Genomic DNA, 13,368 nt, shown 5'->3' on the forward strand with positions numbered 1-13,368 from the left:
TTTTTATTTCAAAAAACTTGAGTTTTGAGTGTTTAATGTATGTTAAATATCAGCCTAGGTACTCTGGGAAGATTCAGAGCTGCATGCCATGTTTATTGCTCTCAAAGAAAACTATACTCAAGTCAGGGAGACTGCCATAAATACATACAGTAAAAACATCGTAGGAGAATTGGGAGGGAGTGAATGACATGGAAAAACTCACCTAATTCAAGGCTACCAGTAGCTATTTCAATGCTCTGTGGCTTTTTAGTCATTTTAGCAGCAAGAGTAAGGGGAAGAAAACTACCTAAAAGAGTAATTAATTTGAAATGTTCTAACGACAGCAGTCTTTATGATGTAGTACTTGATCGCGTGTAGGGGAGGAATGATAGGCAGTGGGAATGGAGAGGAGGACAGAAATGAGAGATACTTACATGTGAGGCTGGTAATAATGAAATGCTGAGCGGGGGATCTTCCCAGGGGAGGTCAGTAGGATATGGTAAGCTTAGTGCTGCTAGAAGGGAGTTTGCTCAGATGGGCCCTCCCTATGTGATAGTACTGTAGTTGGAGAATGTTTTCTGAAGTCTGATTCTCACCTTTGCAGGTCCAAGTTTATATAGCAGTATTACCTAGAGCTGATCAGAATTTTCAACATGCCAATTAATAATGGGAACTAAATCTGTATTATCACTAGTCAGGTCAGGTACAGAGCAGTTTTTTCTGAGTTAGCATTATCATTTACCACTGAAGATCAAGGGATTTGAAGGCAGACTATGGGCTTAATGCTGCCACTTACTGTATGACTCACTAAGTTTCATCCCTCACTGTAGGACTGAAGCTATCTAAGCCTCAGTTTTCTCTTCTGAAATTCTTTCATGATTGTAGTGAAGGTTAATAGATATGCATAAGTAATTTAGCATTGAGCCTAGCCCAGAGTAAATACACAATGAATATTGACTAATGTTGTTAAAATGTTGCTTGGTGAATATAGAAACAGAAAAAAGTGAAGGTGGTTGTTGAAACAGGAAATCTTTAGAAGTGGGATGGGAATATCCAGACGGGTATATCTGAAGTAGGAGGTTTCACCCACATACCTCCTGAAATCACTTCCCTAGTGAGTTACTGCCACTGTGAAAGTGTATTTCTTAAGTATGTTGGGGTAGAAAATAGGTTGAGAGTCTTTTTTTTTTTTTTTTGGGTGTGCTGTGTGGCATGAGGGATCCTAGCTCCCCGACCGGGGATTGAACCCGTGCCCCTACAGTGGAAGCACAGAGTCTTAACCACCAGACCGCCAGGGAAGTCCCAAGGTTGATAGTCTTAAGGAAAATTTCATCCACACCTTGATGTGGTCTCACTCTTATCTTAGGCTAGGGCATGATTGTCTTGGAGCTTGAGGTAGGCTGACATAGTCATGTTTTTCTGAAGCCACATCCTAGTCACCTTGCCTCAGATATCTCTAACTCACAGATAGAGAGGTGTAAAGAATACTAAATGAACCTACCACCTGGCTTAAAAAATAGAACATTGCTAATACAACTGTAGACCCTGCTTTTAAAGCAACACTAGCGTGCTCATTGCAAGTAATGATTTGGTTCTCACTTCACTTTCACAAGAGCCCAGTGTACCAGGAAGGGGTTGAGGATATTTTACTGTCCTTACCTCTACCCATCCCCTGTAGAGAAGCAGTTGCATTAACTTGGGTTTTTGGTATTGTTTTTATCTGTTCCAAACAGGTGAAACTGGACAGCGTTCTAAAGAATCCCATCGAGGAGACCCTTTGGAAGAGCAAGAAAGTACTAAAGAATCCAGATCATCATGGAAAAGAGTTTCTTTTGAGAGGTAGCACTCAATGTCTGTGAATTTAAGCAAAACAAGTTATGCTTTTCCTTCTACTAAGAATTAAAATTGCACACAATATACCAGAATGGCAGCAAAAAAACAAAGCTGATGTGAAAATTTACTAACTTCTCATGTTTTAAACCTCCCTGAGGGAGTTTTAAGAACCTCGAGCTATATATAATACTTAATTCTCAGCATTAGCCACCTACTTAATTTAAAACATTTCCCTTAATCATCAAAGTAGTACATGTTCCTTGCTGAAAATTTGGAAAGTACAGAGGAATAAAAAAGAAGCAAAAAAAGAAAAAAGATGAACTGTATCATTCAGAACTAAGTAACTGCTTGTTAACATTTTGTTGTAATTTAGCCTTCTTTACTGTTTTTTTCTTTTGGGGATTTAGTCATATTGTCTGTATAATTTTGTTTCCTGCATTTTAAAGTTTAACACATCAAGTCTTTTCCTAACTTGATAAACTCTTTACAATCATTTTTAGTCACTGTATAACATATCATGCATATGGGTGCATCATAATTTACTAAACCACACCTCTGAAGTGGAGGTAGTTGTTCCTTTGTTTTTCATATTATTATTTTTTAATGTGATACATACTTCTGTTTATTCTTTCTCTACTCTGTTTCCACTCATATATTTAAGCTACATTCCGAGTGGAAGATTATGAATGATATAAGGCTATTAAAAGTTGCCAAATTACTTTCCCAAAAGGCTGTGACTATTTAAATACCCACCAGCAGTATAAAAGTACTGGGTTACTGCACCCTCATCAACCAGTATCATCGACCAATACCAGAGTTACAGAATTGCTGTTTTCATAGGCAAAATGTAATGTTGTTGCAGGTTTGATTGTACTTCTGCTAAGTAGAGGTTGAACATGCTGCTATGATTTTCCTTTAAGTATCCAATTATCAGTTTTTTTATGGAATTTGTCATGGTTTGAAAAGCACAGGCAAAGCCTTCTTGTTTAAATATAGTATGTTGTAGAAAACGTGTCTTAAAGGAGACCATCAGGAAATAAATTTTTTGACTTTATTTTTATTATTAGATTAAAAAAAATAACAAAAGTGCAACAATAAAAGGATGTTTAATACAAAATTAATATCCTACCTAGATTCCCTTCACTTCCACACCTCTAAAGTAACCAGTATTTATTGTTCTCTATGTATATTCACCTATACGTTTAATTCTTGACACTTCATACACAGCTTTTCCCGCCATACGTGTATCAGTTAAAACAGTTAAGCAGCAGAAGGAAAAGTCTCCTGTTTTCTGCACATAACAATGACGAATCTGAACATCCATAGGCAGGCTGCTTGAAGCAGCTCTTGGGGTCCTCACAGAAAGGGCCCTTTGTGGTCAGGCCAGGCCATCAGTAAGTGAGGAAACTCTTTCAGGTGCTCCTCATCATCTGAGGCATTGGGCCCCTCTTGGGGTGGAGATGAAGCAGAATCCACTGGTGAAATAATTAGACTTGGAGACACAGCACACACCTTTTCTCTAAGAAGTAATGGTGAGTAGTTAAACTTCACATATCAGTTATTGTTATTCAACATAAAACTGTGAAAATGTAAATAGTTATACTTAGAAGTGTTTAAAAGTTGAGAAGAATAGAGAGAGCCCTAACTGGACATCAAAATTGAAATTCCAGAATACTGCCATTACCCACTGTATATGAACAGTTGTCCAGAATGAGTCAAGTGGGAGTCCTAGGCGCATGGGCAAATAGGTGGATGCAAGTTTGTCATGTAATATGTGGGACTTGATACCCTAGGAAGAAAATTCTGGATGCAGCTTAACAGTTTGGTCACACTCAGAATACCCCCTAAGTATAGTTTCCTGAGCTGGGTGACTCACTTTTTTCATGGTGTCAACCAAGTGTGTACATCCAGTGGCAGTTTTTCTCCCAGGCTTCAGGCCATATTTCCAACAGTCCCTGCTTATACACAGTAAACCTGAATATCTCTCAGGCATGTTTTGAGACTCTCACCTTGCCCTCCTCCAGCCATCCCACTTCCTGTTCTGCCCACCTTGGTTGTCTTGCTTTTCTCTTGGCATCATATAGTTTCTTTTTTCTTTTCTCTTTTTTTTTTCTTTTTTTTTTGGCTGTGCCATGCAGCTTGCAGGATCTCAGTTTCCCGACCAGGGATTGAACCTGGGCCACGGCAGTGAAAGCCCAGAATCCTAACCACTAGGCCACCAGGGAACTTCCAACATCATATAGCTTCTTTTGTTGGAATGCTCTTCCTTTCTCTTTCTGGCAAACTCACTCTATACAAAGCCCAGCCTCTGAGGCTCTGTATTCCTACATTGTGGTCTTCTCACCTTGACTATTATGTAAACTGTGAGTTCCAGGGACAGTAGCGACCTCCTATTCATTCAGCAAATATTTATTTAATGCCTTCCCTTTGCCAGGCAGTGGTGATACAGTAGTAAACAGAATAGACACAGACACAAATCCCTTCCCTTATAGAACATATATTCTACTTGTGGAGGCAGTCAGTAAATAAGACAAATAAGTGAAATGTCTAATAAAATTATTCATATTCGTCTTAGTATTCCAAAAATTAGCAAAACACAATAAGTTTTTTTTTTTAAATGGAAGAACAGGAATGCTAGAGTAGAATTAAGTACATTAAATTATGGGAATCAAGTGGCCTGTATTCTCTTCCAGACTCTGCTACTGGCTGTGTGACTTTGGACAAGCCCCTTATCTTTTCTGAGCCTCTGTTTCTTCAAGTGTGAAATTAGAGAATTAAACTAAACCATCTTTGAAATCCCTTTCAGCATTAACACTCTAATTCCAAGGAATAGACACACCATTCCAAGGAATTGCGTTCGAAGAACCTATGTCTGGGAGGTCAGACAGTAAGCCAAAGACATTTACTTGCCACTGGGATGGGCAAAGTAGCAGAATGACCAGAGTCAAGTGTAGGTAATGCAAGAATGTTTCTTCAAGGTAGAGAGTCAGATGAAAGGGATGGTGATTTTAGAAATGGTGTTCTGTGATAGCAAGTGCCATGTAGAAAGGTTATATCTATAAAAAGTGAATTATTATTTTCAGATTTTAACTTCAGATTATAATGCAATTAAAAGGAAAAAAAGAAGTGGTTGAGAGGGCTTCCCTGGTGGTGCAGTGGTTGAGAGTCTGCCTGCCGACACAGGGGACACGGGTTCGTGCCCAGGTCCGGGAAGATCCCACATGCCGCGGAGCGGCTGGGCCCGTGAGCCATGGCTGCTGAGCCTGCGCATCCGGAGCCTGTGCTCCGCAATGGGAGAGGCCACAACAGTGAGAGGCCCGCGTACCGAAAAAAAAAAAAAAAAAAAAAAAGGTTGAGAGAAAAGCCAGGCTAAGGTGTTTGGGTTTGATGTCATATGGTAGCTTCCTTTTATATTTGGATTTAATTCATCAGATAAATGTCATCATATACATTCTTAGACATCTAATTTAGGCTTTAATTCCAGGACTATAAATCTTTCTTTTTTATTGCAACATCATTGACATATAACATTATATTACTTATACAGATGTACAATTTGATTCTTCAGTAGTATGTATTGCAAAATGATTACCACAGTATGTCTAGTTAACATTCGTTACCAAAAAATTACAAACTTTTTTCTTGTGATGAGAACTTTTAATATCTCTATTAGCAACTTTCAAATATACAACACAGTATTTTTTTCTTAAACCTTTTTTAAAATTGAGATATAGTTGATGTACAATATTATATGTTACAGGTGTACAGCATAGTGATTCACAATTTTTAAATTTTTATATTCCATTTATAGTTATTATAAAGTATTGGCTATATTCCCTGTGTTGTACAATATATCCTTGTATCTTATTTTATACATAATGGTTTGTACCTCTTAACCCCTTCCCTGTCTTGCCCCCTCCCCACTGGTAACCACTAGTTTGTTCTCTATATCTGTGTGTTTGTTTCCTTTTTGTTATATTCACTAGTTTGTTTTATTCTTTAGCTTCCACATATAAATGATATCATATAGTATTTGTTTTTCTGTCTGACTTATATCACTTAGCATAATACCCTCCAGGTCCATCCATGTTGTTGCAAATGGCAAAATTTTCATTCCATTTTTATGGGTGAGTAGTAGTCCATTATATATATATATATATACACCACATTTTCTCTATCCATCCATTTGTTTGGCTTTTTTTTTCATCCATTTGTTGATGGACACAGGTTGCTTCCATATCTTGGCAATTATAAATAATGCTGCTATGAATGTTGGGGGTGCATGTATCTTTTCAAATTAGTGTTCCCATTTATTTTGGATATATAACCAGAAGTGGAGTTGCTGGGTCATATGGTAGTTCTGTTTTTAGCTTTTTGAAAAACTGTTATACTGTTCTCCACAGTGGCAGCACCAATTTGCATTCCCACCCGTAGTGTACAAGGGTTCCCTTTTTTCCACATCCTCACCAGCATTTGTTATCTGTGGTCTTTTTTTTGGGGGGGGGGGGTCAACATACACTTATTTTAATGTATTTTTTTTATTAATTTTTATTGGAGTATAGTTGCTTTACAATGCTGTGTTAATTTCTTTTGTATGGCAAAGTGAATCAGTTATATGTATACATATATTTCCTCTTCTTTAGATTTCCTTCCCATTTAGGTCACCACAGAGCATTGAGTAGAGTTCCCTGTGCTATACAGTAGGTTTTCATTAGTTATCTGTTTTATACATAGTAGTGTATATATGTCAATCATAATTTCCCAATTCATCCCACCTGCCCCCTTCCCCCCTTGATATCCATAAGTTTGTTCACTATATCTGTGTCTCTATTTCTGCTTTGCAAATAAGTTCATCTGTACCATTTTTCTAGATTCCACATGTAAGTGATATTATACAATATATTTCTCTTTCTGACTTATTTTACTCTGTATGACACTCTCTAGGTCTATCCACTTCTCTGCAAATGGCATTATTTCATTCTTTTTTTATGGCTGAGTCGTACTGCATTGTATATATGTACCACATCTTCTTTATCCATCCCTCTCTTGATAGACATTTAGGTTGCTTCCATGTCCTGGCTATTGTAAATAGTGCTGCAGTGAACATTGGAGTGCATGTATCTTTTTGAATTACGGTTTTCTCTGGTATCTGTGGTCTTTTTGATGATAGACATTCTGACAAGTGTGAGGTGATATCTCATTGTGGTTTTAATTTGCATTTCTCTGATGATTAGCGATATCGAGCATCTCTTCATGTGCCTGTTAGCCATCTGTATGTCTTTTTTGGAAAAATGTCTATTCGGGTCTTCTGCCCTTTTTTTTTTTGCGGTATGCCGGCCTCTCACTGTTGTGGCCTCTCCTGCTGCGGAGCACAGGCTCCGGACGCGCAGGCTCACGGGCCAGCCGCTCTGCGGCATGTGGGATCTTCCCAGACCGGGGCACGAACCCGTGTCCCCTGCATCGGCAGGCGGACTCTCAACCACTGCGCCACCAGGGAAGCCCTTCTGCCCATTTTTTAATTGGGCTTGTTTTGTTTGATGTTGAGTTGTATGAGCCTTTTATATATTTTGGATATTAATCTCTTTGTCAGTCATCTCATTAGCAAATATTTTCTAATTTTAAAGGTTGTCTTTTTTTGTTTTTTTGTTTGTTTTTCTGGCCACACGGCGTGGCATATGGGATTTTAGTTCCCTGTCCAGGGATCGAACCTGCACCCCCTGCATTGGAAGCACAGAGTCTCAACCTCTGGACCATCAGGGAAGTCCCTAAAGGTTGTCTTTTTGTTGATGGTTTCCTTTGCTGTGCAAAAACTTATAAGTCTAACTAGGTCCCATTTGTTTATTTTTGCTTTTATTTCCTTTGCTTTAGGAGACAGAGCCAAAAAGATACTGCTACAATTTATGTCAAAGAGTGTTCTGCATATGTTTTCTTCTAGGAGTTTTATGGTTTTTGGTCTTACATTTAGACCTATAATCCAATTTGAGTTTACTTTTGTACATGGTGTGAGAAAATGTTGTAATTTCATTCTTTTACATGTAGCTGTCCAGTTTTCCTAGCACCACTTATTGAAGGACTGTCTTTTTCTCTGTTGTATATTATTGCCTCCTTGTCATAGATTAATTGACCTTCAGTGTGTGGGTTTATTTCTAGGCTCTCTATTCTGTTCCACTGATTTATGTATCTGGCTTTGTGCTAGTTCCATACTGTTTTGATTACTGTAGCTTTGTAGTATAGTCTGAAGTCAGAGAGCGTGAACCCTACAGCTCCTTTCTTGCTCAAGATTGTTTTGGCTATTCAGGGTCTTTTGTGTTTCCATACAAATTTTAACATTATTTGTTCTAGTTCTGTGAAAAATGTCATTGGTAATTTGGTAGGGATTGCATTGAATATGTGAATTGCCTTGACTAGTATAGTCAATTTAACAGTATTCTTCTAATTCTTGAACATGATATATCTTTACATCTGTGTGTCATCTTCAGTTTCTTTCATCAGTGTCTTATAGTTTTCTGGGTACAAGTCTTTTACCTCCTTAGGTAGGTTTATTCCTGGGTGTTTTATTCTTTTTGGTGCAGTGACAAATGGGATTGTTTCCTTAATTTCTCTTTCTGATAGTTTGTTGTTAGTGTATAAAATTGTGACAGATTTCTTCATATTAATTTTGTATCCTGCAACTTTACTGAATTCACTGGTGAGCTCTGGTAGTTTTCTGGTGGCTTCTTTAGGATTTTCTATATATAGTATCATGTCATCTGCAAACTGATAGTTTTACTTCTTCCTTTCCAATTTAGATTCCTTTTATTTTTTTCTCTTGTCTGATTGCTGTGGCTAGGACTTTCAATTCTATGTTGCATAAATGTGGTGAGAGAGGGCATCCTTGTCTTGTTCCTGATCTTAGAGGAAAATGCTTTTGGCTTTTCACCATTGAGTATGATGTTAACTGTGGGTTTCTTACATATGGCCTTTATTACGTTGAGGTATGTTCCCTCTATGCCCACTTTCTGGAGAGTTTTTATCATAAATGGGTGTTGAATTTTGTCAAAAGCTTTTTCTGCATCTATTAAGATGATCCTTTGATTTTTATTCTTTCAGTTTGTTAATGTGGTACAGATTCTGAAAATCTTTGCATCCCTGGGATAAATCCTACTTGATCATGGTGTAGGATCCTTTCAATGCGTTGTTGGATTCGGTTTGCTAATATTTCATTGAGAATTTTTGCATCTATGTTCACCAGTGATTTGGGCCTGTAATTTTCTTTTTTTGTGATATCTTTGTCTGGTTTTGGTATCAAGGTGATGCTGGCCTCATTGAGTGAGTTCGGAAGTGTTCCTTCCTCTGCGATTTTTTGGAATAGTTTGAGAAGATTAGGTGTTAACTCTTCTCTACGTGTTTGGTAGAATTCAGCTGTGAAGCCATCTAGTCCTGGACTTTTTGTTTGTTGAGAGTTTTTAAATTAGTGATTCAGTTTCGTTACTGGTAATTGGTCTGTTCGTATTTTCTGTTTCTTCCTGGTTCAGTCTTGGGAGATTGTACATTTCGAAGAATTTGTCCTTTTCTTCTAGGTTGTCCATTTTATTGGCATCTAGTTGTTTGTAGTAGTCTCTTATGATCTTTTGTATTTCTTTGGTGCTGGTTGTAACTTTTCTTTTTTCCCTTCTGATTTTATTGATTTGGACCTTCTCTCTTTTTTTCTTGATGAGTCTGGCTAAAGGTTTATCAATTTTGTTTGTTTTTTTCAAAGAACCAATTCTTAGTCTCATTGATTTTTTTCTACTGTTTTTTTTAGTCTCTATTTTATGTTTCTGCTTTGACCTTTCTTTCCTTCTACTAACTTTGGGTTTTGTCTGTGCTTTTTTTAGTTCTTTTAGGTATAAGGTTAGGTTGTTTATTTGAGGTTTTTTTGTTTCGTGAGGTAAGCTTGTATCACTAACTTCCCTCTTAGAACTGCATTTGCTGCATCCCGTAGATTTTGGATTATTATGTTTTTGTTTTCATTTGTCTCCAGGTATTTTTTTAATTCCTCTTTGATTTCTTCAGTGATCCATTGATTGTTTAACAGCATATTGCTTAACCTCTATGTGTTTGTGTTTTTTGCAGTTTTTCTTGTAGTTGATTACTAGCTTCCTAGTGTTGTGGTCAGAAAAGATGCTTGATGTGATTTCAGTTTTCTTAAATTTACTGAGGTTTATTTTGTGACCTAGCATGTGATCTATTCTGGAGAATGTTCCATGTGCACTTGAAAAGAATGTGCGTGCTGCTTCCTTTGGATCGAATGTTCTGTACATCTATTAAGCCCATCTGGTCTAATGTGTCATTTAAGGCTAGTGTTTCCCTATTGATTTTCCGTCTGGATGATCTGCCCATTGATGTAAGTGGGGTGTTAAAGTCCCTTATTATTACTGTGTTACTGTCAGTTTCTTCCTTTATGTCTGTTAATGTTTGCTTTATGTATTGAGGTGCTTGTATATTGGGTGCATTTATATTTACAGTTATTATGTCTTCTTCTTGGATTGATCCCTTGATCATAATTTAATGTTCTCCTTTGTCTTTTGTAATAGTCTTTAATGTCTATTTTGTCTAATATGAGTATTGCTACCCCAGTTTTCTTTTGTTTTCCATTTGCAGTGTCTCTCTCTATTTCCATATATATATGTGATTGTCTTAAGTTGCTGATCTCTCACCTTTTTTTTTTTTTTTTTTTTTGCGATATGCAGGCCTCTCACTGTTGTGGTCTGTCCTGTTGCGGAGCATAGGCTCTGGACGCGCAGGCTCAGCGGCCATGGCTCACGGGCCCAGCTGCTCCACGGCATGTGGGATCTTCCCGGACCGTGGCACGAACCCGCGTCCCCTGCATTGGCAGGCGGACTCTCAACCACTGTGCCACCAGGGAAGCCCTGATCTCTCACTTTTAAATGCATTTTAACAACCCTGCACCTGTACTTCCCTTCCTTTATGATTACTGTTTTTGATATCATATCTTATATCTGATTGTTTTGTGTATCCTTAACTGCTTATCATGGATATAAATGATTTTACTCCTTTTCTGTTTTAACCTTACTAACTTTGTGTGTGGATAATTTCCTACCTTTACTGTATGGTTGCCTTTAGCAATGAACTGTTTCATTTTGTAATTTTCACCTTTCTAGTTATGGCCTTTTCTTTTTCACTTAGAGAAGTTCCTTTGACATTTGTTGTAAAGCTGGTTTGGTGATGCTGAACTCTTTTAGCTTTTGCTTGTCTGTAAACTTTTTGATCTCTCCATCAAATCTGAACGAGAGCCTTGCTGGGTAGAGTATTCTTGGTTGAAGGTTTTTCCCTTTCATCACTTTAAATATAGCCTGCCACTCCCTTCTGGCCTGCAGAGTTTCTGCTTAAAAGTCAGCTGATAGCCTTGTAGGAGTTCTCTTGTATGTAATTTGTTGCTTTTCCCTTGTTGCTTTTAAAGGTATTTTTAAAATTTTATTTATTTAATTTATTTATTTTTGGCTGCATTGGGTCTTTGTTGCTGCACATGGGCTTTCTCTAGTTGCGGTGAGCAGGGGCTACTCTTCGTTGCAGTGCAGTGGCTTTTCTTGTTGCAGAGCATGTGTTCTAGGCGCCCAGGCTTCAGGAGTTGTGGCTCGCGGGCTCTGGAGCGCAGGCTCAGTAGTCGTGGCATACAGGCTTAGTTGCTCTGCAGCATGTGGGATCTTCCCAGACCATAGCTCAAACCCGTGTCCCCTGCATTGGCAGGTGGTTTCTTAACCACTGTGCCACCAGGGAAGCCCCCCTTGTTGCTTTTAATATTCTCTCTTTACCTTTAATTTTTGCCCTTAGAACTAGAGTGTGTCTTGTAGTATGGGACTTCTCTGTGCTTCCTGGACTTGGCTGTCTGTTTCCCTTCCCAGGTTAGGGAAGTTTTCAGCTATTATGTCTTCAAATGTTATCAGCTCCTTTCTCTCTCTCTTATCCTTCTGGAACGCTTATAAATGCGAGTATTAGTGCATCTCATATTGTCCTAGAGATCTCTTAAGTGTTCTCATTTCTTTTGATTTCTCTTTAATTCGTTCAGCATCAGTGATTTCCACTACCCTGTCTTCTAGCTCACTGATCCATTCCTCTGTATCATTTAATCTACTTTTAATTCCTTCTAGTGTATTTTTCATTTGTTATTGTATTCTTTATTTCTATCTTCTTGTTCTTTATATTTTCTAACTCTTCATTAAAAACTTCTAATTTCTCATTCTGTGCATCCATTCTTCTCCCGTGTTCTTTGATCATCTTTATGATCACTACCCTGAACTCCTTCTCCAGTAGATTGCCTATCTCCACTTCACTTAGTTCTTCTGGGGTTTTATCTTGTACCTTTATCTGGAACGCATTACTCTGTTGCCTCATTTTGCCTAAGTTGCTGTTTTTATTTTTATGTATCTGGTATGTTGATTATATTTTCCAACTTTGGAGAAGTGGCCTTTTGTTGGAAACGCCCTATGTGTCCCAGCAGTATGTCCTACCTGAGCTATATGCTCTAGCAGTTCCCCCTATGAGGACTGCATGGGTCTTTCTATTGTGGTGGGCTATGTGGGCAGTCTGGTATGCTTGGTTGGCCCCTGGGCCAGTTGGTTGCCTTGTGCAGAGGCTGCCAGCTGCTGGTTGGCTGGTCACGAGGTGGCATAAGGTGGCTAACTGCATAACCACAGGGACCCCCGGGGCTTATACTGGCTCAGTGGTGCGGAGAGTCAGGGTCTAGAAGACTCCAGGGCTGTTGCCTGCCCACTGGTGGGTGAAGCCAGGTCCTTGGTTAGTGCTGGTCTACTGGCGGACAGAGCCAGGTCCTGGTTGCAGAGCCCAGGGTCCCAGAGCTTGTGTTGGATTGCTGGGGGGTGGGGGCGGGGGGCGCAGTTCCTGATACAGTTGAGAATGGGGTCTGGGGTGTCCTGAAGCTTGTGTTGGCCTGCTGGTGGGCAAGGCTGTGGCCCAGCTGGTCCCAGCACAGGGTCTGGCCTGCTAATGGGCAGGCTGGGTCCATAAGTTGCAGGACTAGTTTTCTTTCTTTTTTTTTTTTAATAATTTTTTTAAATTAATTAATTTGGTTGTGCCAGGTCTTAGTTGAGGCTCACAGGCTCCTTTGTTGAGGTTCACCAGCTTCTTAGTTGTGGCAGGCGGGCTTCCTTAGTTGCGGCTCACCAGCTCCTTAGTTGCAGCAGGAAGGCTTCCTTAGTTGTTGCATGGAAATTCTTAATTGCAGCGTGCATGTGGGATCTAGTTCCTTGACCAGGGTTCGAACCCGGGCCCCCTGCATTGGGAGCTCAGAGTCTTAACCACTGCGCCACCAGGGAAGTCCCGGGACTAGTTTTCTTGAGGCTCATGTCTGTCCCCTGGTGGGAGAAGCTGGTCCAGAGGCTAGAGCAGGCTCTCTGAAGGGCAGGGCCAGGGCCCAGTGGATTCTGGGACTGGTGCATGCCTACTGGTGGGTGAAGCTGGGTCCTGGGCCCTCTGGTGAGCAGGTCCATGTCCCAAGGCTGCATCTGTGGGCTCAGGGGATCTTAAGGCAGCCTGTCTGCTGATGGGTGGGGCTGT

The 13,368-nt window shown here is 39.4% G+C and overlaps 1 protein-coding gene across 11 annotated transcripts in view; it reads left to right on the top strand.

Annotated features, from left to right (window-relative positions):
• CEP95 (centrosomal protein 95) overlaps nt 1-13,368 on the top strand; it is a 59,554-nt gene that overhangs the window by 7,420 nt on the left and 38,766 nt on the right. For 7 of the 11 annotated variants that reach the window (XM_019944439.3, XM_019944440.3, XM_019944441.3 and 4 more), the window contains 2 exons: nt 1,713-1,818; nt 3,229-3,344. In XM_019944439.3, the coding sequence (XP_019799998.1) occupies nt 1,713-1,818; nt 3,229-3,344 (222 nt within the window). The remainder of the gene's footprint in view (nt 1-1,712; nt 1,819-3,228; nt 3,345-13,368) is intronic. The other 4 variants (XM_073797441.1, XM_019944443.3, XM_073797440.1 and 1 more) reach the window with 1 other exon arrangement.

Source organism: Tursiops truncatus, chromosome 20 (genome assembly GCF_011762595.2).
Source record: "Tursiops truncatus isolate mTurTru1 chromosome 20, mTurTru1.mat.Y, whole genome shotgun sequence".
Classification (NCBI taxonomy): Eukaryota; Metazoa; Chordata; class Mammalia; order Artiodactyla; family Delphinidae; genus Tursiops; species Tursiops truncatus.